This window comes from Temnothorax americanus, unplaced genomic scaffold (genome assembly GCF_048541705.1).
Source record: "Temnothorax americanus isolate GAGA-0224 unplaced genomic scaffold, ASM4854170v1 Scaffold7, whole genome shotgun sequence".
In the NCBI taxonomy this organism is placed as follows: Eukaryota; Metazoa; Arthropoda; class Insecta; order Hymenoptera; family Formicidae; genus Temnothorax; species Temnothorax americanus.
Window position 1 is genome coordinate 2,860,403 of NW_027509792.1, and position 21,583 is coordinate 2,881,985.

General features: G+C 38.0%; 3 protein-coding genes across 5 annotated transcripts in view; 1 reads left to right on the plus strand and 2 right to left on the minus strand.

The window, feature by feature from the left end:
• Nucleotides 1-2,612: 2,612 nt before the first annotated feature.
• LOC143906269 (polycomb protein Sfmbt) lies at nt 2,613-8,984 on the minus strand. Of its 3 annotated transcripts, none has more exons than XM_077422231.1 (10): nt 8,750-8,984; nt 7,769-8,001; nt 7,449-7,680; nt 7,114-7,310; nt 6,833-7,027; nt 6,498-6,762; nt 5,630-6,366; nt 5,285-5,540; nt 4,859-5,208; nt 2,613-4,774 (listed from the first exon to the last, which is right to left on the minus strand). In XM_077422231.1, exons 1-10 carry the CDS (start codon nt 8,769-8,771, stop codon nt 4,445-4,447), a joined length of 2,817 nt encoding a protein of 938 aa, XP_077278357.1. In that variant the 5' UTR covers nt 8,772-8,984; the 3' UTR covers nt 2,613-4,444. The 3 variants fall into 3 exon arrangements, with proteins under 3 accessions (XP_077278357.1, XP_077278356.1, XP_077278354.1); XM_077422230.1 differs by having other exon boundaries at nt 7,769-8,037; XM_077422228.1 differs by having other exon boundaries at nt 7,769-8,061.
• A 534-nt stretch (nt 8,985-9,518) lies between these two features.
• Nucleotides 9,519-10,427, plus strand: Ksh (transmembrane protein 167A-like protein ksh). The gene is made up of 3 exons (XM_077422238.1): nt 9,519-9,680; nt 9,996-10,111; nt 10,203-10,427. The coding sequence occupies exons 1-3, from the start codon at nt 9,678-9,680 to the stop codon at nt 10,306-10,308; spliced, it is 225 nt and encodes a 74-aa protein (XP_077278364.1). The 5' UTR covers nt 9,519-9,677; the 3' UTR covers nt 10,309-10,427.
• Nucleotides 10,215-21,583, minus strand: part of LOC143906272 (lachesin) — a 50,955-nt gene continuing 39,586 nt past the window's right edge. Inside the window, exons 4-9 of the mRNA XM_077422236.1 lie at nt 19,287-19,533; nt 16,713-16,886; nt 14,362-14,490; nt 13,927-14,062; nt 13,504-13,661; nt 10,215-13,058 (exon numbers count right to left, since the gene is read on the minus strand). Coding sequence (XP_077278362.1) covers nt 12,700-13,058; nt 13,504-13,661; nt 13,927-14,062; nt 14,362-14,490; nt 16,713-16,886; nt 19,287-19,533 — 1,203 coding nt within the window. The 3' untranslated portion in view covers nt 10,215-12,699. The remainder of the gene's footprint in view (nt 13,059-13,503; nt 13,662-13,926; nt 14,063-14,361; nt 14,491-16,712; nt 16,887-19,286; nt 19,534-21,583) is intronic.

A 21,583-nucleotide genomic window follows, 5' to 3' on the forward strand; every position in this document is an offset into this window, starting at 1 on the left:
CACCGTTGCGACGCAACGCGCCACACCGCGCCGCGCTCCTACCCCCCCCCCCGGCTCCGCATCTTTGCCTCGCCGCGCTCCGCCTCGCCCCGCGCCGGCCGACGCTCGCTTGACGCGTCACCGGCGTCACCGCCGCCGCGTTTTATGTTTTTATGAGGCGTCGGACGCGAGCGAGGACACGGCGAGGAGTAGACGACCGAGACCACCGGTCGTCGCGACGCGTCTCGCACGAGATGTGCTGCGCGTTTCGACGTGTCGACCGACGCCGGGGTTTATACCTAATTACGCGGGCATGATCGTCTCTGGTTACTCTGGTTCTCCGTCGCCGTTAATGGACGCGACTTTATTGATGGAACCGTACGAGTTCTGAACGTACGGCAAATCGATGAATCGGGTTTCCCTATAATGCGCGCCGTTGTTACAATTAACGATTATTACCCGGCACGACATCCCGCGGACGAAGCTTAATTAATTATGTCCCACTGATAACGTAAGATTTATCGTCTAGACGATATTAAATATCTGCGTTGCCGGCGAAAGGTATTCGTAGAAATTTTGCCGATCAATATATCGTATTTCGTATTTGAAAACGTTCTACACCTACGACTGTATAATCAGGAACGCGAAACTCGGTTCGTTATTTAATTCGCAGGTATTTATGAGATTATCGAATATATGCGATATCCCGATGGTTCTTTACCAACCGCGAATTTGTGGTACTGCAATTTAACTCGGCATATCTTAGGAAATATTGTTATATCGACAGTTAAACGTGTTCTCGCGACGTGTTTAACTTTCTCAATGGAAGACAAGAAATTGAAAATGACGAATTAAACTTCTAGCGCTTCTCATTTGATTCGCGAATCCGTTACGGAGAATAGTCTTTTATCCCGTATGGTATATCACTAAAATCATGAAATATAAAATTGTTTTTTTATTTAAAAAAACTGTGACGTATTTTTAATTATGTAAATATTAAATTTACGACTTAATAGAAACCTACGATATTTGAATCCAATAAAAAAGAACAAAGTCCCGCAATAATTGTAATCTTTCCTGGCAAATATCCATTTTATTTTCTTAACCCTCTATAGCCTACAATCTTTTTCATTCGTGAAAACGTGGAATGTTATACATCCTCTCGCAAGTCTAATGCCACGATAAGAAAGGCGATGAGTACAAATAGTGAAACTGATATGCGACGTTACAATATAACGGCATAGAGGGGTAAGATGTAGTAACTACTAGATATCTTTACGGCACATTTTCGTCTTCTCTAAGCGTTGATAATGATAAAGATAGAAAATTCTGTGTTACCGAGAGATCGTGTGTGCTTCCGTCTTCTGTAATAATTACGCCCTGATTACGCCCGTCCAAATTTGCGATTGTCTAAAATTAATGGCGAATATTCGAAATCGAGATACACAGAACGCAAATCCGATTCAAGTATTGAGGTGGCTATCGCAGATATCTCGAGTTAGTTACAATTTAAGCACATACGGTACGAGCTTTAAAACATGGTCGGTATTGCTCTTTTGTACTTACGGTTGTGTGATTCTCACTTACTCGACTGAAGCATAAATTTATACGTGTTTCACGCGATATAATCTCGGACGATCGCGGGGAAAAAAGCATCGGTATCGAGTAAATTTTCTTCTAAACCAATTCCTTAACGCTCTACATTTTATATAAAAACAAAAATCTTAATGCACGAGCAAAATAGACTTTTTACGTGGAGTTTCCCGTCGATATAAAAAGAGCAATGAATTCGATAAATTAAGGCTTAACCTTAATCCCTTTAATGCCCTTACAATATAATCCTTCGATGGCATAAGTTTAATCAATTCAGTAATGTATCGCGACATATGTATTCTGCATATTGATACTGAGGCTCGGAAAAGTTAGCGGTCGTCGTAAATAAGGATCAGAATCTTAAACGATTTGATGCGCGAAAACGATCTAGAACATACAAATTTCGTTCTGCGTAACACGTTAGAATTCTGTGATGATTCGTGGATGCGAACGGGGAATACAGTTACAGTGTTGATTGGCCATTCATACATGAGACATTCTTATGAAACAACCTTCTCGAAAAACATTAGACAAAAAAAATGAAAGTCCTGTTTCGAGAGAGAGAGAGAAGATTTCAAAACTGTCGAATAAATAATTGGCGAGTAACCGCATTACTGCGTGAATGGTGTTTAAGATCCGAAGTGCCGGTATCCTTTAACTTCATCTGACTACTTTGATTCGCCTTAGAGGTGATTAAACGATATATGGATACAATGTATGTCATACGCGTGCGTCAACCACTTTATAACTTATACATAAGCCATGCATAATTTTTACATGGTGCGTAGCGTCCTGTGTCACGGTCTGGAGATGGCTCAAGCTAACACACATCGCGCTACATATAATAATATATACAAGACTTACACATCTCGATTTCTTTTCTCTCTTCAGTTATATACAATTTTATTCATATATATTACGCCATACGTGCAGAGTGAATTAAGATTTATTAAAATATATAAGCAAAAGTATTATTCCTCTGCAAAAAAAAATTGCGTCGTATTCCTTAGTGAGTTTAACATTGATCGGTATTAGATTGATAAAAAAAAAAAAAGTTCTTTGTACTTTGCGGTTGCTTTCTCTTTTTAATATATCTGCATTTATTTACTCTGTCGACGCATAAAATGCACAGCGCTTGAACTGTTATTTTTATATTATCCGAGTAAACTTATTTTTATATAACGATTTATATGTGGTTGACGCATCCGTATTTTTAATGCAGTGCAGCATGGATTTACAAATAATGCTATAGTTAGAAGAAAAACTTCAGTACAAAAACATATTACAGAAAATATGTCACGTATTTATAAGTATGTATAGGTGCAATACATGTATATCGAATTTTCTTTACATGTGTATCAGGTATAAATATATATACTTTTATATATATGTATGTTATGTATATAAAACGTATGACATCACTGTAAAAAAATGTTAATTTCAATCTTTTTCTACAATACTATGGGCATTATAAAGAATTATATGCTGTCTATTTTGAAAAGAGAAGTCCATTCTAAAGTGCAGTATAAAATAGATTTAAATAATATCTAGTTTATTAGAAGCCAAATTAAACAATCTCTTATGAATGAATCATGTACAAAATGAAAAAATCGAATTCAGGACTAGCCTGTCAGTTGATCGCTTCTATACGGGGAGTCGCGCATCATTTCCTATTATAAGAATAATTATGTTTCCTATTAGCAGAAAATGATTTTTTGAATTAACTACAATTAATTAATTTTGATAAAATTTCATTATTTTAATCAAACTTTCCTATTGCCAGCTTGACTTACATAATGCCATAAATTAATAAATGCGGAATATAGAAAATTATTTTTATTAATAAAATGTTTATAGTTTCAAAATTGTTTACAATTAATGAAATATATGTACATATGTAGATAAAAATAAAATAAATGTATGATAAATTATATTAATTTTTAATAAATATAACAATTTTCGTATCGGTTTGCATTATAACAATTTATATGTTGTTACTTTTATTAAAAATATTTAATGTGTTTTATATTTATATTTATTTATATATATATGTGTGAAAGGTTTAACATTTAAAAAATAAAATGTTTAAATAATTACTTTAAGAAAGTAATACTGATTTATACGTATAGTTTAGGTTTATTTTTATAAAATAATATTTTCATAAATCAGTAAATATTATTTCCATTATTTAAATACTTTATTTTTGAAATTATAATGCTAGACCTTAAAGAATTTAAGGCCGGGTCCAGACATGTATCAGATCACGTATCGTATCAAGATATTTTCTTATAAAAATACAGATATGTTGGTAAATAAAAATTATACGCCAAGGCCTTGTTTTCAATCCGTGTTCGTATCCCGTATCTTATAAACTGAAAACAAGGCTTTGGCTTATCATTATATAAACAACATATCCATATTTTAATAAGAAAATATCATGATACGATACGATGATACGATACATGTCTGGAACCTGGCTTAAGAGGTTTAAATATATGTATAAAAATAAATATAAAATATAAAATATTTTAAAAAAATTGTTATATTTATTCATTAAAAAATTTGTCAATAGATAAAGGCATTAAAGGCGTTAAAAATTAAACTGCACTAGAATGGAAAAAAATCTCTTAACTCATAATAAATCATACAGCATCTAAATTTTACGCGTTTGTTTTAGACTATAAAGAATCTATATATTAACATTTCTTCAGTACATTAGTAAAGTACGTAACAAATAACGTGTGCAACCATATTGAGATGGAGGTGACTTTAATTATCATTATTTCACATGCCTTACCTGTAAATCCATGTCTAATTTGCGTAATGATGGAACTTATTTTATATTTATAGTGCTAACTACATACTAGTTTTGTTATAATAATTTCTTCAATCCTAGTTTCAACCTTTCCTGAGCTGGATTCACTTTGATTTTTAATTGCTGAATTAAATCAAAAATTTTCAGAGAAGGTCCAAGTTTAATACCCGTTAGGTCTATTATTTGGTCCTTAGTGAGAGTCAGCAATGTCTTTCCATCTATTTTACGTTTACTGAAATTATCGCAATACGTCGCACAATCATTAACTCGTAGAAATTGTGCAACATCAAAGACATTCCACTCAGATGGCACTAAATCACCAGATTCCGAACCTCTTTGCACACCATCTGCTAGCCTTGGTATATATTTAGTACTTGCTGAAGTAACCTACAGATCAAATAAACCTTAGAATAGTCTATAATAATTCTAATTGTATATCTCAGATATTTGTCGAAGTGTCGTGATACTTGCATTAATGTATGACGTAGCGGTTCTTTCCTTGGGTGGTGGAGGGCTCTGCACTTCGCTTTGCGTGTCATTCAACGCTTGACCTTGTCCAGTAGTGGGACTAGGTAAAGTTTGGTCAGGTCCAGCTGGCTCTTGCGCCGTTTCCGGCTCTCTGCTCCTCTGTTCCGGTAAACTTTCTAGATCACGCTCTCTTTCAATTTTCGTTCCTTGAGCAGGTTCCAATTCTCGCCCGCGTTCGCGAGCCATACTAATACGTTCGCTCTGACGAGGTAGTATATTTTTGGAGCAAGACATCTTGCTACCTTTTTTCAGTTTTCTCTTAGCTTTACGTTTAAGGCCTCTTGGTGATTTTACTACAAGAATACTCATAAATACAAAAAAATATACACATATGGATAATATATGCGTAAATATATAAATGGTATGTACCAGTAGGACTAGTGTTTTTTACGAGTACACGCGGCCCTTCCAATTTGTGGTCGACAAGATCACACCATCCAACGGGATAAATATCTGGACTTTGACAGTCTAACCATTGATCATATTCATCTTCCCAACCATCAAAATGTACTCGTAGCAATCTGCCAATCACCCTAGTAATAGTAGCAACACAAACTAATCTAGGATCCATTAAATCAGCAGCTTCGAGTCTCATTCCTTCAATAAATCCGTGTTGAGGAATTTCCTAAAAAATATATAAAAAGTTTATTTAGCATTATTACAAATTATAAGGAACAACTACAAACTGCATTCATAAACGCATAGAAAAATTACCCGATTAAATAATTGGATAGGAGCAGGTATAGTATTGGTCTCTGTTAGATATGCATCCCATGTAAATGTGGTAGGATCATAACCCTTTGGCGGCGTTAAAGGTAGACCATGTTGGGAACAAAAGCCAACTGGAAAAATGCACGGCGAACACGAATGATAGCAAAACCAGTCAGCGCCGCTCGCGTCTTCGTCATAACTGTCAATGCGAATCATAACGTAATCCTTTTCCAAAACTTGCATAATCGTCGCCGCGCATATAGCCGAAAGATTGAGCGGATCGATAGCTTCTATTTTCATTCCTTCCTTAAACGTGTATGCGAGATGCATGTGATGACTCTTTGGCACATGAAAAAGATTCTCCGTTGCGTCGTCTTCGGATAATTTTGATTTAGAAACACGATCCAAGTACTCGGAATACGCATCTAGTGTCTGTCCCACTTTCTTAGCCCAACCAACAGGGTGTATGAGGGGCGAGTCTTCGTGGCACCAAAACCCGTTATCCTCCGGCGGCGAATCGTAATATCTCACGTGCAAACGTTTACCAACTATCTTTTGTATCGTCGCCACTTTGACTTGCGAGATTCTGTTTTTATCTACTACTTCTAAATGAAGACCACATCGAAAACGAGATTTCATGCTTTCGTTCACTTTGCTATAGAAATTTGTCGGTAAAGTCCTTGCGCCGGTTAATCGCCTCATCAAGAAGTCCTTCCAATCTTTGTACTTATTCGCGATCGCTGAAAAAAAGAATTCAATATACCAACTTTTTCCATGCGCACTTTTCTAGGATTAAACAATTTTTTTTTTCAACGAATTTTTTTTAGTCGCGCATTGTCTCATTCTGTTAGAAATAATTTCGATTACGTACTGTTAGGTGGAATAAGAGGTTTTCCAATTGTGGCACACCAACCAACGGGATGTATGTCGTTAGAACAAAGCGATACCCAAAAATCTTTGTCCGCATTGTGCCCGAAACCCTCATACCTTAACAGAGCTCTGTATCCGCATATACGTAATACAGTCGCGACCCAAAACGAATCTGGGAAAGCCTCGCACACTTCATCACAGTCGGTATTTTCTACCTCTACTTTCATACCCACTGTGATATTGTCCCAAATCTCTGATATAGGAGCCTAAAAAAATAGATAATATAACGAGACATCCGCAAAACTACATATGTAAAAGACAAAACAAGAAACTAACATGTTTGAAACAAGAGACTGGTGCAGCGCAAAATCCAGGTTCAACAAGCTGTGGTGTCCAATCGTAAGAACCTGCCATTTCCGCTGTTCTCTTTCTTCTAATCGGTAAATCCTCTGGCATTACTGGCTCTAATTGAACTTTGTCCTTTTCTGGATCGACAGATTCCTTGGTATCTACCTCTTCTTTTACAACAACCTAGAAAATTGAAACGTTTGTAGGATAAGAACGCGTTGTTTCTTGTCGCACATTTTCTGAGTGTAGATTCAGTATTATTAACTTACATCCGTCGATTTTGTTTCATTAGAGGACGTTTGGCTCACAGATATTGGCTGATCCGTCGAATGGGATGGACTATACGTAGAGTCAGCGGTAGGTGTTGAGTATTCTGAAGAACGTGCACACGCTCTACTGCAAAATCTACGCTCCTTTGTATAAAAGGCATGTTTTACACCAATAGCACCACATTTTTCACAAACAGCTATAAAATAAAAATTCAAGTCTTTAGTTTCCTACGATAGAAAGATATAGATGGTCAAGTAAACTTCATATCTCGTTAAGTCCTTTTCTGTTTCTTCTTTTACTAATTGTAGTTCTAATTGTTGCAGATTACACTTACCTATACCATCTTTGCGAATAGGAATGAAATTTAGATCGGTATGAGGTTGATAAGCAATTGGTGTTTTCAAAACAAGTCCTGGATGCTTAATGGGCTTAATTTTTCGATTGCGATTGTCTTGGGTCTGAGTCGCCACATTGCTCACAATTTGTTCTCGTTCTTCATCACCCATGTAATCTTCTAACGTCAAATATTCACTCATCTCCGGTCTTTCAGATTGCGAATCGTAATCCTTGAAAAAAAAAATAGGGAAATCATAATATTAAGAATACACGCGTGAAAATTAGATTGCATCTCTCTTCATCGAAGACAGAACTCACTCGCTGTATCTCATGGGCGTCTACAGCCTCCATTGCCTCGTCGGGTTCCGAACACTCGTTTGAGAATTGTTGCGGTATGTAGCGTACCATAGTGGTAGGAGCGATGTGATGGTTTCTGAGATCTTCAAAGGGATGCGAACCGTGTGAGAAAAATGGGCTTTCACTTTGACGAGGATCCAACATGAGTTCGTGAGCAGGCTCCCCCATCATCATATCCCCCATCCATACCATCCCTAGTTGTTCAGGAAATCCAGGGATGGAAGTATACACTGTATTCATACACATATCCATTCCTACATTCACACGATTAACCAATTGTTACTTTTAGCCGAATCATTAATGCAGAAATATTCTTTCGTAAATTCTGTTCATAGGAAAGAATGTGTAATATATATTATTTCTTAAAAAAATTTTTTTTTTTTTTTTTTTTTAATTTAGAATTTAGGACAAATTTTACTGGAGCAATACTCCATGTGGAAGGTGTGCACGAACAGCATTATCGTCAATTAAACATTGTACGAGCTACATTTAGAACGCTGTCGATGTGTATTTTGGACGGATCTTGTCACGCGTGTAGAATTTCCATTTACAATCTCCGAGCCGCGGACCATGATTCCGTCCAGTAAGTAAGCTTATCGCGCTATGCATAATTGTGAGAGAGCTACCGGGATTGCGAGCCGCGCGCTGATCGCGCTTTTTTGCCGCGCTATTTCGCCCAAATTTCCAGGTAGCGTTTATATTCGAGAAGCGACGCTAGAAAGTCTTGAAGCGTACTTTTATCTAACCCCTCTTAACGTACAGTCGCGTGTCTCGCGCGCGTTTAACTTTAGTCGTTCCCGGGCGAGCGTTCGGTACGCGGAGTAAACGCGAAGGCCGATCCGGGAAACGTCGCGTCGTCGTCGTCGTCGAGAGGAAGACTTCAAACATCGCGTCGGCCCGGTCGGCGAGCGAATCGTGCCATATAAGAAACCAAGTGCGTACCATTAGAAGCTTGCATGTCCATGACAAAGAGTCGTTCGTGGGTTTCCTCGACGTTTTCCACCTGTATTACCGCAGTCTACGCTTGTCGCAATGCACAAGTCCCATCTCGACAGGCGCAAAACACATCGCCACCGTTTGGATTTCGCCTCGCCCGAATTGGAATCAGTCGAAATCCATCGTTTTTCGCGACATCCCCGAACGGCGAACAATAGGGCAAAACATTCGGCGGTAGGCCGTTCGCTTCGCCCCCTCTATTTTCGTCTTCCCTTGCCAGGGCGGGCAATTGCCGCCTGTCGGTGGAAGAAGCTGTAATGGCGGACTTGTCCAATGCTGAGATTGCCGACTCGTCGTCCAATAGAAGAGTGCGCTTTCTAGAGATTAATTGTAAATAACGATATTTCCATCTTCAATGACCATTTCATTTCTATCAATGCAGTTTAATTTTAGTTTAATTTTTTTATCCATTTCTAATTCTTGTAGCAAGTAGAAAAAGATAAAAAGTAAATGTAAAAAAAATTTTTCATAAATATCTTCTATAAACTTCTCGTATTTTAGATTTATGAAAAATTTTGAAAAAGTCTTAAAATTTTCATAGAAATTCTGATAAATATAATAATGAAATTCTGATTGATAATTAAAATCGAGCTTAAAATCTGGAAATGTGGATTTGGAAGTTTTTGGCGAACGGTACAGTGAATGAACGAATAAGTAACCAATAGATGCGCTCGATAGTTTGAAACGTTCGAACCGGAAGCAGGGGACTTTGACGCGCATCGAGTTGCGCGCCGTTGTGGCGTTGTGCGCCGTACGAAAAGTGATGTCGCACGATACGTCACTCAATTTACGGGAGAATCTTCAACGATTTATTTGTGGTTTCTCTCGAGCTTGATTCTCCTGCAGTTTCTCGAGTAGAGCGCGACCCAACATTATGGTAAATATACACGTTTCGAAATAATGATGGACATTTGAGATTGGGATTGTATAACCTATAATAATGTCGTTGACGTTGACGTACGACAATTTGGCCACATGACTGAAGCTAGATACTTGAATTAGCGCGATTATTATTGTCCGGAAAAAATATCCGTTGGCGCGAAGGAGTAGATAGTAATTAAGATTCCGTTGCTATTAATTTAATAGATAAGACATTACGTTATTGCGTGACACGCATTTGAGCAACGTTTTAAACTTTACATTTCAGAGATGAAAGTTTATTTAAACATACTAACGTATTCTTTTTTGGCAGTCTGCCATATTTAATTTTCAGAGCCTGCTGACTGTAATATTGTTGCTAATATGCACCTGTACCTATGTCAGATCGCTGGCGCCAAACTTGTTTGACAAACGGCTGGGAAAGGTTGGGTACGTAAACGCTTTCATTAAGCATCGGAAAAATTTATGTATATGTGATATACATACTCTGTATATATATCTAATAAATTCTTAATTTTAGTTTTCAGGGTACTTTTTGGAAATGTGCTAGGATTGGTGAAAGAAAAAGCCCGTATGTGGCTTTTTGCTGCGTCTGTATGGCCTTTAGTATTTTATTTTGGTCGTAACATTCCTACATGGGTCATCCTGGTCAATGCATTTGGTGTGTATTCCAAAATTATATCTTAATATATTTATGTATCTAAGATGTGTCCGAGATGTGAGAAAATAAAAAGCAGTTTTGATATCCGTTTGTTCGATGAACAGCTATATTTGCCGTTTCAATAATACATTAAAAAATACACTCGTTTAAGCTAGACTTAAAGTCAAAACGAACGTCGCTGCTAAATGCACGATAGTTTTTTTTTCTTATTTGTCAACACGGTTTTTTTTATCCCCCCCCCCCCAAAGCTATATCATCCAATTTGAGCACATTTTCTCATTGTATTCTCATATATATTTTTCCTTCCTATAAACAACAACATTCTTTTAATATAGTTATTGTAAAGTTATTATATTGAGCATTCTGTGATATACAGGGTTCATTAGATAGGTACATTCAACATAATTTTGCTCTGTGTGGGATATGCTACCTTTTCTGCGACAGTAAATCATGCGACGTAACTAAGACTTGTACTCCGTATTGATGGACATTACAGCATTATTTAAGATCGTCAAATCGCTTTATCCCTTCTGTCAACTTTAATACTCTCTGACTGACAATGAGTTGAACATTGATATCGCTTTACATGGTCGTCTTAATTACAGAGCAAGATATGGTTCATAGTTTTGCGAGGAACATTAACTAACTGATCTTTGTAGTATTGCTAGAAATTATAAGATAATTTGCTGTGTCAATTTTTCTTGTGTTTTTATACATAACATACATATATATATATCTACTCCATCATATACATGTATCATCAATGTAAAATGCACGTATGCAATTCTCTTTGATGGTAGCTGAGCATATCTTATACAAAAATTGGCAAAGCCGGGTTAAATTTAACGCGTTTTATTTAAAAAGCGATACATCGGTCATTCCTCGCGTTTAACCACTTATGCTATACCTATAACGTGGTCTTGCTTCATTGCCGACATATATTAAGGTACAGTATTTGTGTCTACAAGTATAATTTAAAAAAATACATAAAATAACCGAAGTGATCTATAAATATTTCCCTAAAGTGTGGTATGCTATTATATGTGCTACAGATATGGATCTTATTTCGGATATGACGTGATAACGCTCGCTATGATGCCAAGTATAATATCGATTCGCTCTCTTACATCACAATAAACAAAGATATTATCGTTTTATCTCTTACATACAAATTAGTATGCTAATTATTTGTCTGCATTTGGGTACGATCGCACAATTGCTCGGAAAGTTCGTGTGATTCATCGATGAAGACGTATTACAATGGCAACGTAACGGATGTTCACTTTAACTGAGTCGTCACTGTCGTTACGAGATATATATATGCATATCAAGATTGCAATTCGCACGTCTGCGATTAAATTCTGCGGGCTCTTACCCGTTGTCAACGACAGTGACAGCTCATTTCAGATAGACACCCTGCATATATAAGGCTTTTGACGCTAACGTTATAAAATTACCCCAAGTTACCTATTAATTTCACAAAAAGAAAGAGAAATAATTATTCGCTTTTCGAATAATAAAAATCTCTCCCTTGTATTTTTAACTCTCAGACAGCGATGTCTATTTTTCTATTTTATTTGGTATTTTGTTCAATCAAGTGTCAGTCACTTAATTTTTTTATTTATTATTTCACATTTATTTATTTATTATTCGTTTATTTCCATGTTTGTTTCATCTCATTAATATTCTAATAAAACAAATAATTTATGTGAACGAAAGTTTATTTTATAATAAAAATAAACATGATTGTAGGATAGCGTGGAATAAACCGTACTAAGTGTTTTGCTGTCTATAAGAATTAAAATTATCCGGATAATGCTATATATTTAATCCAACGAAAGAGCACGTTTCACACCCGAACTTTTCGCACGTTAGCAACGGATAAAGGGGTCATAAAAAATACATTCGTAAGCGTCTTTCCGTAAAAATCCGCAGCGGTTATCTCGGGTAACATTCGCTCGCGCATTAACGGATCAGACTCCCTTCCCTCCTTCCTCCCCGTTTCTACCATGCCACGCGTCTAAGTGTTCGCTTCCCTATACGATCTTACCCTGTAAAAGCGTCCAAGTGTTCGCTTCCCTTTCGATCTTTCCTCGACGTGCTGCTAAGAACGTTGATCTGGCTAATTAAACGGAAGAGTTAGTTCTTTCATCAGTCCTGGTCGTCGTTGTCTGAGAATCGTTTCCCCCGTGTTTTTCGATCGCGATGCGATACTTCTTGTGTGAGTGTTTCTCTCGCTTATCACTCACTGTCGGATCGACGAACACAATTCCATGGCTCGCAGAATAATTCCTTTTGCGAAGGGGTATAGAACTATCGTCGGTCGTCGTTCTCGTAATTCTCATCACCTTACGTCTTATCGCACCGTCGAGAACAATACGAGACAGAGCGGTAAGACGACCCGCTTGCTGGCGATGACTGCGGACGCGTCGCTACGATCCTTGAGATTCTGGTGGTTGTCATTGTGGTTGTTGTGCTTAAAGGCATTACCCTGGTCCTTGATTGAGGGAGCACGCGGATCCGCGGTGGTCGATGTGGTCGCGTACCTGTTGTTGTAAATCAATCGCGCCGTGCTCTTCTGCATCGCCGGCGTGCTCACTTGCTGATAGAAAACCCGATTGACCATCGTCCCTTGCCCGGGCTTTGACTTGCCTCGGTTCAGTCGCTTCCAGTTGGTCGAGGTGACGCGGGTGGGCATGGTTACGCGCTCGATCTCTGAAAATATCCACGTGAATCATGGACAGGGTAAACCGAGACGCTTCGCTTTTCGGACACGTATCCCCTTTCTCTTTTTTTAGAAACCGACGTTTTTTTAGTCATGCTTTTTTTTATCCGTAACCGTCATATAATAAATTTAAATAATGTAGATATTTATCATATTTTGTTTTTCGAAGATCCGAATATATACCGTTAAAAATAGTTAAATTATTCTTGCGATTGAAAAGAATAGTGAATTTTAGAATAGTATTTTTAATGGTGCTTGAAATTTTTATATTATTGTAAAAAATATCGTTAAAAGTAATGCGCGACACCAATCATGTTTTATATACTGGAATTTCGAGCGTAGATTTAACAGAACTATATTGTCGATGATTTTTGCCTGATTATTTATCATTAGGGGATGACGTATTTATTCCGTCTTATGTATATGATTACTCACCGTATACCCTGAGAGTCGCCTCGGCTTTTCCCATACTTGAGGAGGCTGAGCACGTGTATTCGCCCAAATCCGTTTTCTCCAAGCGTCTTATCTTCAACACGATCGTCGTCTTCCATTCCTCGTCGGGGTCTCCTCGCTCGTCGATTTCGTATCTGCCTCTGCATTGACATATCACTTACGTTTAACGTCCGCGATAGGGAAAATAGATTCCCGTTATTCGACATCTCGATAGAATAACCCGGAATCGCCGCCGGGATCGATATCCGAAATCGCGGTGACCGAGGTCAGGAGCGATTTAGCAAAAAGCAATTTGCTAAACGCGGAACATTTTGTCTCTTATCACCGAGGAGATTGTCGAACGACGGATTTGAACTACGCCCGGGGATCGGTGGACCAAACTGTCAATATTGTCTCGGTACATACCCGCTCATGATAACTTGCTCCTTCCGCATCCACAAGTTAATCGTCTTGGGATAAGCCTCGATTAAGCAGATTAGCGACACGTTTGTATTCAGGGGAGAACTGAGCAGCTGATTCGGTGCTTTTGCGCTAGGAGGGACTGCAAAGGCAAAGAAATGAGAGAGTAATAATCTGATTTTTACATTTACATATGTTGTTTGTATTTCATTTTATTTCTGCGTTTTTTCTGCTAATGCAAATAACATGTTTTTTTTTAAACGATTCATTTTTTCTATGTGATGGTATAGTAGGTAATGTTATTAAACGTTTTCTATTATTGTCACAATAATAGAATAATCATTAAATTGGATAAACAATCCTGTCTGTCTATCAGTGGATTTCAATCTTGATTTGATAATGCCAGGTATAAAACGTTATAAATCGTTTTCAAGTACTCACAATTTACTTTTAGATTAACCCTCTTGCTGACCGCCGGAGGCACTTCGTTTCTAGCTATGCAAAGATAAGCCCCCATTTGCCTCCTGTCTACCCTGGTTAATTCTAGCCTCTCGCCGGACAGGTTGTCCACTAGAAAATCGTACGTTGTATGAATATCTCGTTGAAAGCTGCTCCCTCGTCGACCATATAAGCCGACGTGTTAACGTGCCCTGAGTAATTATTCACGAAATACGCCTTCGGGGCACGCAATGATAAGCAGAATATGAATTTGTAGCAAAATTTGTCGTTGGAATTTACTATATTTGGTGGCTCAGCTTAATATTTCTGCCTTAAGGGATATGTAAACCTGCTAAGGAATATGTAATATTTAATTAATCCTCATTTCACTTTTTAATCAAACCTAAAGATGTAGATACACAATTTTTTTCATTTATTACCGTGTTGTATTAGTGTAATAAAACTTGCAGCGATATTTGTATTTCAGCATGATTGATGAAAACGATGATTGGTCATATGTGAAACCAGTAGAAGTGTTATTATAGCTCATAAATGACAACGATAAATTAATCTAGTTAATTAGAAAAATTTTCAATGTTGTATTATATTTTATATTATCACATATTATTATATCACATTTGAAATACATTTTATCATTAAAAATGATAACGAAATTTTGAAAATCCATATTTTTGCTACGTGTTTACAATTTCCATTATCCAATGAGGAATTGCATTGAGCGTGCGTATGTATAGCATGCGCTTTTCAAATAACTGAAAGATAATGAATTATATTATTATCGAACGAACGGCCGACATAAATTACATGTGGAATGTGTCGTTCCATATTCGCGATAAAATGTGTCAGAAGTTTAATAAGATCGATCAAAAATACAAGATACGTTGATTTGTTCTGACAGCTGACGAATTCGCACAGCACTATACTTGTATTAAATTAACAATTGTCGTATATTTGATTGCATTATCGAGTACGGAAATAACGTCCTTTTATTTGAGAATTTAATTATTGCGCACCACATTTTCATTAATTGTCAATCAAATAACGTGACAGTTTGGAAAAGCAAATTATATCTGGAAAAATACAATAATTTTCATTATATTAACAATAAATTAATATAATTGATGGGATTATTAATATGATTAATAGTTTGCATAATATTAATATTATATAACAGTTTTTTACTATGCGGTATTAATGTTTTTAAAAGATAAAAACCTGGTATAGTTTATTATGGTATTATTTGAACCTTTCTTCTATATATAAAAATCAGAATAAATTACATATACATTTTACATCGCGGTTTTTAATACATGCAACGAACAATGATACGAAGCTTCGAAAACCATAACTGATAAATGAAATACACATACAATGAATTTATAAAAGTCTTTCATTGAAAAGCATTGTAAAAGTACATGTATTATGCGTTACACACCCTTCGGGACTGCATCGAGCTGTATCAGAAATTGATTGATTGCTAAAATTTGTCGCTCTAGCACGACGTCAATCATTTCAATTGAACGTCAATAGTTATACAAGCGCACTCGTTCAATTCCGCGTGAGTCGCTGGCACTCGCATGATGTTGCAAGTATTTCTTTCAACCGGTCGATCTATTCGCGGCGCGCGATCCACCACGCGACTGCACAAAATTCCTCGAGTGCGGGTGTCTTGCGAAATGCAGCGGAACTCGACGTGCCCGAAGGATATTGAAAGTCATTGCGGACAAACTAATCTCTATTCGATGGAACGTGTTCCGCCGTAATTGCTTTCGATCGGGAGCACCTATACGTGTGTGAATTTACGATGTCTTCATATATCCCTTTAAAACGCTTGACTATTTGATTGAGACACGTCGAATTACCGGGATTATTCTAATAGCGCAAAAGCAAAGGTATTAAAACGTTTGCGAAGATATTAAAGGTCGGGATTTTTTTCAAAATTTTTATACCGATTTCATATACTTCAAGAGAAAAAAAAAGATTATTTATTCTAACTTTCAAACTTTCATAACATTTGATTTAAATTGATTTCTCTAAAAAGAAGAGCAAAAGCTTCCCTTCTCATTCTAAGTTTCGAGTAAAAATTCCTTTCTATATCATTATTGAGCATAAACCCGCAGTAAATACCCAATTAAATGTATAATAAATGTTACGCAATGTAAATAGGAACGGGAATAATTAGTTCGCGTTGTGGTTTTCCTCGCGGAGGGACATTTCATTCCGGAACAAACGCCAGTTTCACACGACGTTAGGCGTGACGTATATAAGAGACGACAATTACGGAGATCGAAAGTGACAACCCTGGATCTCGGGATCTCGGAGCGATATCTTACCTTGTATTAACGGATCGTGAACACCCCTGACGAGTATGAAATCACTTTTCTCGCGTCGCCAGAACACGCGAGGGGGCGGCCGTCCGGACGCGTTGCATGACAACGTGGCGTTCTCACCCTCGAGAACGGAGACCTCGCCGTCCGAGGTACCGGAACTCAGGATATCGGGCGGCACTGGAAGAAAGAGATCGAATAATACTTTATCGGATGAGATAATAACGCGTTTAAAATTATATTACAACAACTATGCTAAAAAACTTACATCATCGTCACGTCATCTTAATCATTATCTCTGATTCTCTTTTGGGACATATCTTTTATTTAAAAATGACGTACAGTGATACGATCCCTCCAAAGTTAGCGTCGAAAAAGATACGAGGATACGAGTGTTGTGTCTATGCAAATACGTTAAAATAAATCTGACATGAAATATGTAATAAAATAAGATAAAATAACCTGCGCAAAATGTTTCCGCGATAAGGAAGAATTATTTTACGAATAGTTGTACTATCTAATTCACACAACACATATATCATAGTGAATTACAAGGACTGTGAATAATACGTTGTCAAAAATTTATGACTGTGTGGAACAAGAATTTTTCCACCAACATAATTCCTTATGCACGTTCTTTATGAAATTATTCTTCTATATTACTAATATGTTTGTTTTTAAATACGCTATCCACAGGAGCATTTTATTCCGTATAAAATGCAAAATACGGAAAATTAATTCCGCATACATTTTAGTGGCATTTGAAAAAACAATCGTGAAACTTTTAAATTAATATTTTATATTATAACATTATAACTTATTTCATTTTGCTCCTATATCGAACGCTGGGAGCATGCGTGTAAAGCTCGATAACAAAAGGAATAAGTAAAACAGTCAGTAACAAGCACGTTTTCTAAACTGCATTGTGTGTATACGAAATGTAAAGTACACTGATCGTTATATCCGTGTATATAAGCCCTTCGTGGAATGAAACGAATTTCCCGATATCTCACGTGTCCATCTATCACAAATTCAACACGTGTCTGAGGATTATGACGAAATTTCACCCGATATCACGCGCCGCGTTGTCTAAAGAAACAATTTACAAATGGGATCGAAATCGCGTGTCACGTGAAACAATATATCTTCATGTGAGTCTTTTCGGCCGAAACGGAACTTTGTGAACGAAGATTGGCAGGTACGCGGACTATAAAGAATCAGCATTACCGATCATTCTAACGCAATTTAACCTGGCCATTGCTGCGACGTTGGCGAAGACGACCGAAAAGTCACCTCGAAATCATTCCCGTCACACTCGACGGAAATGAAATATCGGCGGGCGATCCCTCCTCGGAGAATGGTCTTCTAATGGAATTCCATCCAATTCGAAGAGTCGTTCGATTCGTTTCAATTACAATGATCCAAAGCTGAAGTATGTCGCGATATAACATACGCTGCGTGCAGACGAGCCAAACGATGAGAAAAAAAGGGGGGACATTTTCTCGTATTTTTACGTAAAGGAATTTCATTCCATTCAGCAGCGAGAGGGACCGCTTTTTGGTGTCCGACGACGAACAAGCACGCACGCAATGGAACGCATTCCCGGTTTATCCTTTGGCTCGTCCCCGTTTCTCCCTCACGCACAAAGTAGATGATAATTAGCTGGCTCGTCGGCGCGATATAAAATTGTGCATTTTATGATACCGTAACGGCGTACAACGAGCTGCGCGCACTTGCCGAAATTGAAGCGGCTCCGAGGATGTTTCATCTAGAATATTACCGATGAATAAAACGAACGGAGCAAATATTAAAGTTGCGCGTGTTACGTTGATATAATTAACGTTAAAAGAAGATAATGTGTAAATTCGATAGAAACAGTTTAGTTGCGATCTTTGCGAGCTACAAATTATGGAGCATCCATCAGCTCGACGAAGTCAACGAACACCAGTAGACTTTCTGCCAGGTAGACTTTCGAACTTCGTTATCGCGTTTAATTAAACTATAAATTAAAGCGCAGCCGTTAGCGTTTCTTATATGACCGATGATGCTCCTTGTAAACTAACTCCCCGGCGGAATCGATATTACATCCTCTTCCTGGAAGGAAACACGTGTTACAAATTAAGTTTGCTCGAATAACTCACCCACGGCGGACGTGCCAAATTATTTAATGAATTTCTTGACGGAATTATAAGGGATCCGATGTTTAAAGACCGAGGATTTTCAAACTTTTCTAAAGTCAATTAACGTCGGTCCCTTAGAATCTCTCCCCAACCATAAATTAGCAAGCGTATAACGCTACAATTACACCTTACGCATTGTGTTCGCGTCATCATCATTATCCTGCACGAACACGCGTAACGAGGGATCTCCGTATATTGCGCGAGATCCATATGCGCGTGTATATGCAGCGGCCTATTCAAACGCGCCGCTCCAGCGGCGAGGCACGCATATTTTCCGGCCCTAAAGCCGGCCCAGTCTAATCGAAACGCGGTGCGTGCGTGCGTACGTGACGTCTCTGCCAACAGCCGCAAACCTGACCGGTCGGCCGGAATGCGACGTAACGCGTGCAATTAGGCATACCTAGGACGTCCACGCATCCCAGCTGGCTCAACATGGGCTTGGTGTTGAGTTGGCACATGTAACAGCCGCGATCGGCCTCCTTCAGCCCCCGAATATGCAACTGCCAAGTGGCCTCCTCGTCCTCCCGCGATTGCGTCTGGTTCTTCGTTTTGGCGTTCTCCAGGGTGACGAAGAATCGAGTCGACTGGATAACCTTGCGATCGCCCATCGATAGGATCGTCTGATCCTCGGCACGTAGCCATCCCACCTACGGAATATAGACAACGAGATATCAAGACTTTCCTTCATAAAGATGACAAGAGATCCGCGGATTTTTCGTTAACGGAAAATTACTGGGAAGAATTAACCGGACGGATATTGTTTTTCCTCACCGAGCGCGAATTCGAATCGCCGAATGAATACCTATTTCTCTTACGTGAAATTTCACTGAGAATTCAACGGAATTTTCGGCAATGGTATAAATTATCACACTACAATGACGCGCAAATACCGGAGTAAATGTATAGGATGTTTTGCCACTTCGTCATCATTTAATGACAAATTCGCAATTTAATATCAGTTTTTTTTTTCTTTAACCAGCGAAATGCACGATAGTAAGGATAATATAACAGTTTTCTGCTGAAATCAACAAGAATCATCTGTCATAAATGTTCTGGGATACTTGAAACTAATCTTGTCCCTGTTTTAAAAAGTAACAGGGAAGATTACTATTGGAGAAATGGCGTTACTTCGCTTAAGTTATTTTTCCGTCGCCGAATGTTATTTTTACGCTACTTTAATGGAACTACACGAACGTCTGTTTTATTTTCCAAAGGTTAGTGAGTAGATGCACTAGAGGGGAATATCCGCTTAAGGAATATTGTAAAATGCTACAACTTCTCAAAGATCATCTTTATTATAAATGAAAGAAAAACATTAAAATTATATAAGATCATGAATAAATAATCATTTCTTCTAATAAATGTTTTAATATGTTATTAAAATTTATATTAAACGCCTTTCGAAAATTCATATTTACTGATGTAAGTAATCCAGATTTAGTGATCTCGCTAGCTAGTACACATTCGCTCCATATTTTTTTCCGAAGAGTTGATTCAGGCTATTAACTTGGGTTAGCTCGGTGCATAACCCATAATGATATTCAGCAACCGCGCACGTAGATTAACATCAGACATCGTCTTTCGCTCGTGTCCCGCTACGGGTTTGACGAAGCCAATATGAACGAGATGCTCTCCGAACAATATTATATCGCGCGCTATCGTCAAGTGCACACGTATGTGTCTTCGTATAGTATGCACGTGTGTATGTGTGCACGTCGGCAGTAATTGCTTTTAGGCAAGTACTCATATTGTGCCGGCTTGCACCCCGGGTCGGGCCGGTGCGGTTGGCGGCGGCATTGCGGGAATCAGCGACGACGAAAGGTTCAATTTAACGTCGTATCTAGGTACCATCGCTTCACTTAACCGCCGCCAGCCTTCGTCGCGTTATCTCTAACGATGCACTTGGTAATTAATCTCAAGTGACTGTTGTGCGACCCATATAACCACCTCTGGCCATACGCGTGCGGCCAGTTACATGACGTGCTGGGGCGCAACCTGGGGTGGTGGGTTACCCATACACTTGCGTGACACGCGTGTTACCTTGCCGCAACCTCAGCGGCGAGCTCAGACGAAGGGGTTGATCGCTGAAAACAGGGTTAATTGGCCTTAAGGACGTACATTAATATATGTCGAAGACGTTTTACTTGACGCGCATTGATACAGAATAGTGACTGTAGAGTTATGATGTAGAAGCATATCGTGTAATAAAAAGTAATGAAAGGTTATCTTTTCAAGAAAACGTTCGAACATGCACATTAAAGATGATTTAAAATGTTAGGTAGAAAATACTGATATAAATCAATAAATTATTAGCATATATCAATTTTTGTATACTCGATATAAATATGGCTTGTGATATTAAATTTTGAATCCTTATAAAAACATAAAATTACAGTATAAGTATACAGCTAGATTTTAGGCACTTTCTAAAGCCTTTTGTTTTTCAAAATATGGAAATGTATAAAACGTCTGGGCTGGCACACAAAAACTAGATATAAACTTGTAGATTAAATTTATTCTCTCTGTGAAACGATATTTAAAATTAGAAAATTAAAAAAATATTGAAATTTTTTGTTTAAACGACTGATTATGATTTTCTGTGAGAAAGGGAGTTTCATCCCTTTGTGTAACAATGCTAATTGTGATTATGGTAATGGGAAAGCGGCGAACCGTGCGCCGCATAGCTTAATCGAATCG

Coding starts and splice junctions, on each gene's coding strand:
- Ksh (XM_077422238.1), top strand. Junction 10,112..10,202: donor AAACGGCTGGGAAAGGTTGG/GTACGTAAACGC, acceptor TCTTAATTTTAG/TTTTCAGGGTACTTTTTGGA.
- LOC143906269 (XM_077422228.1), bottom strand. CDS start 8,771: ATGGACATGCAAGCTTCTAATG. Junction 5,541..5,629: donor CTATCCAATTATTTAATCGG/GTAATTTTTCTA, acceptor TATATTTTTTAG/GAAATTCCTCAACACGGATT. Junction 5,209..5,284: donor AAAAAACACTAGTCCTACTG/GTACATACCATT, acceptor GTATTCTTGTAG/TAAAATCACCAAGAGGCCTT.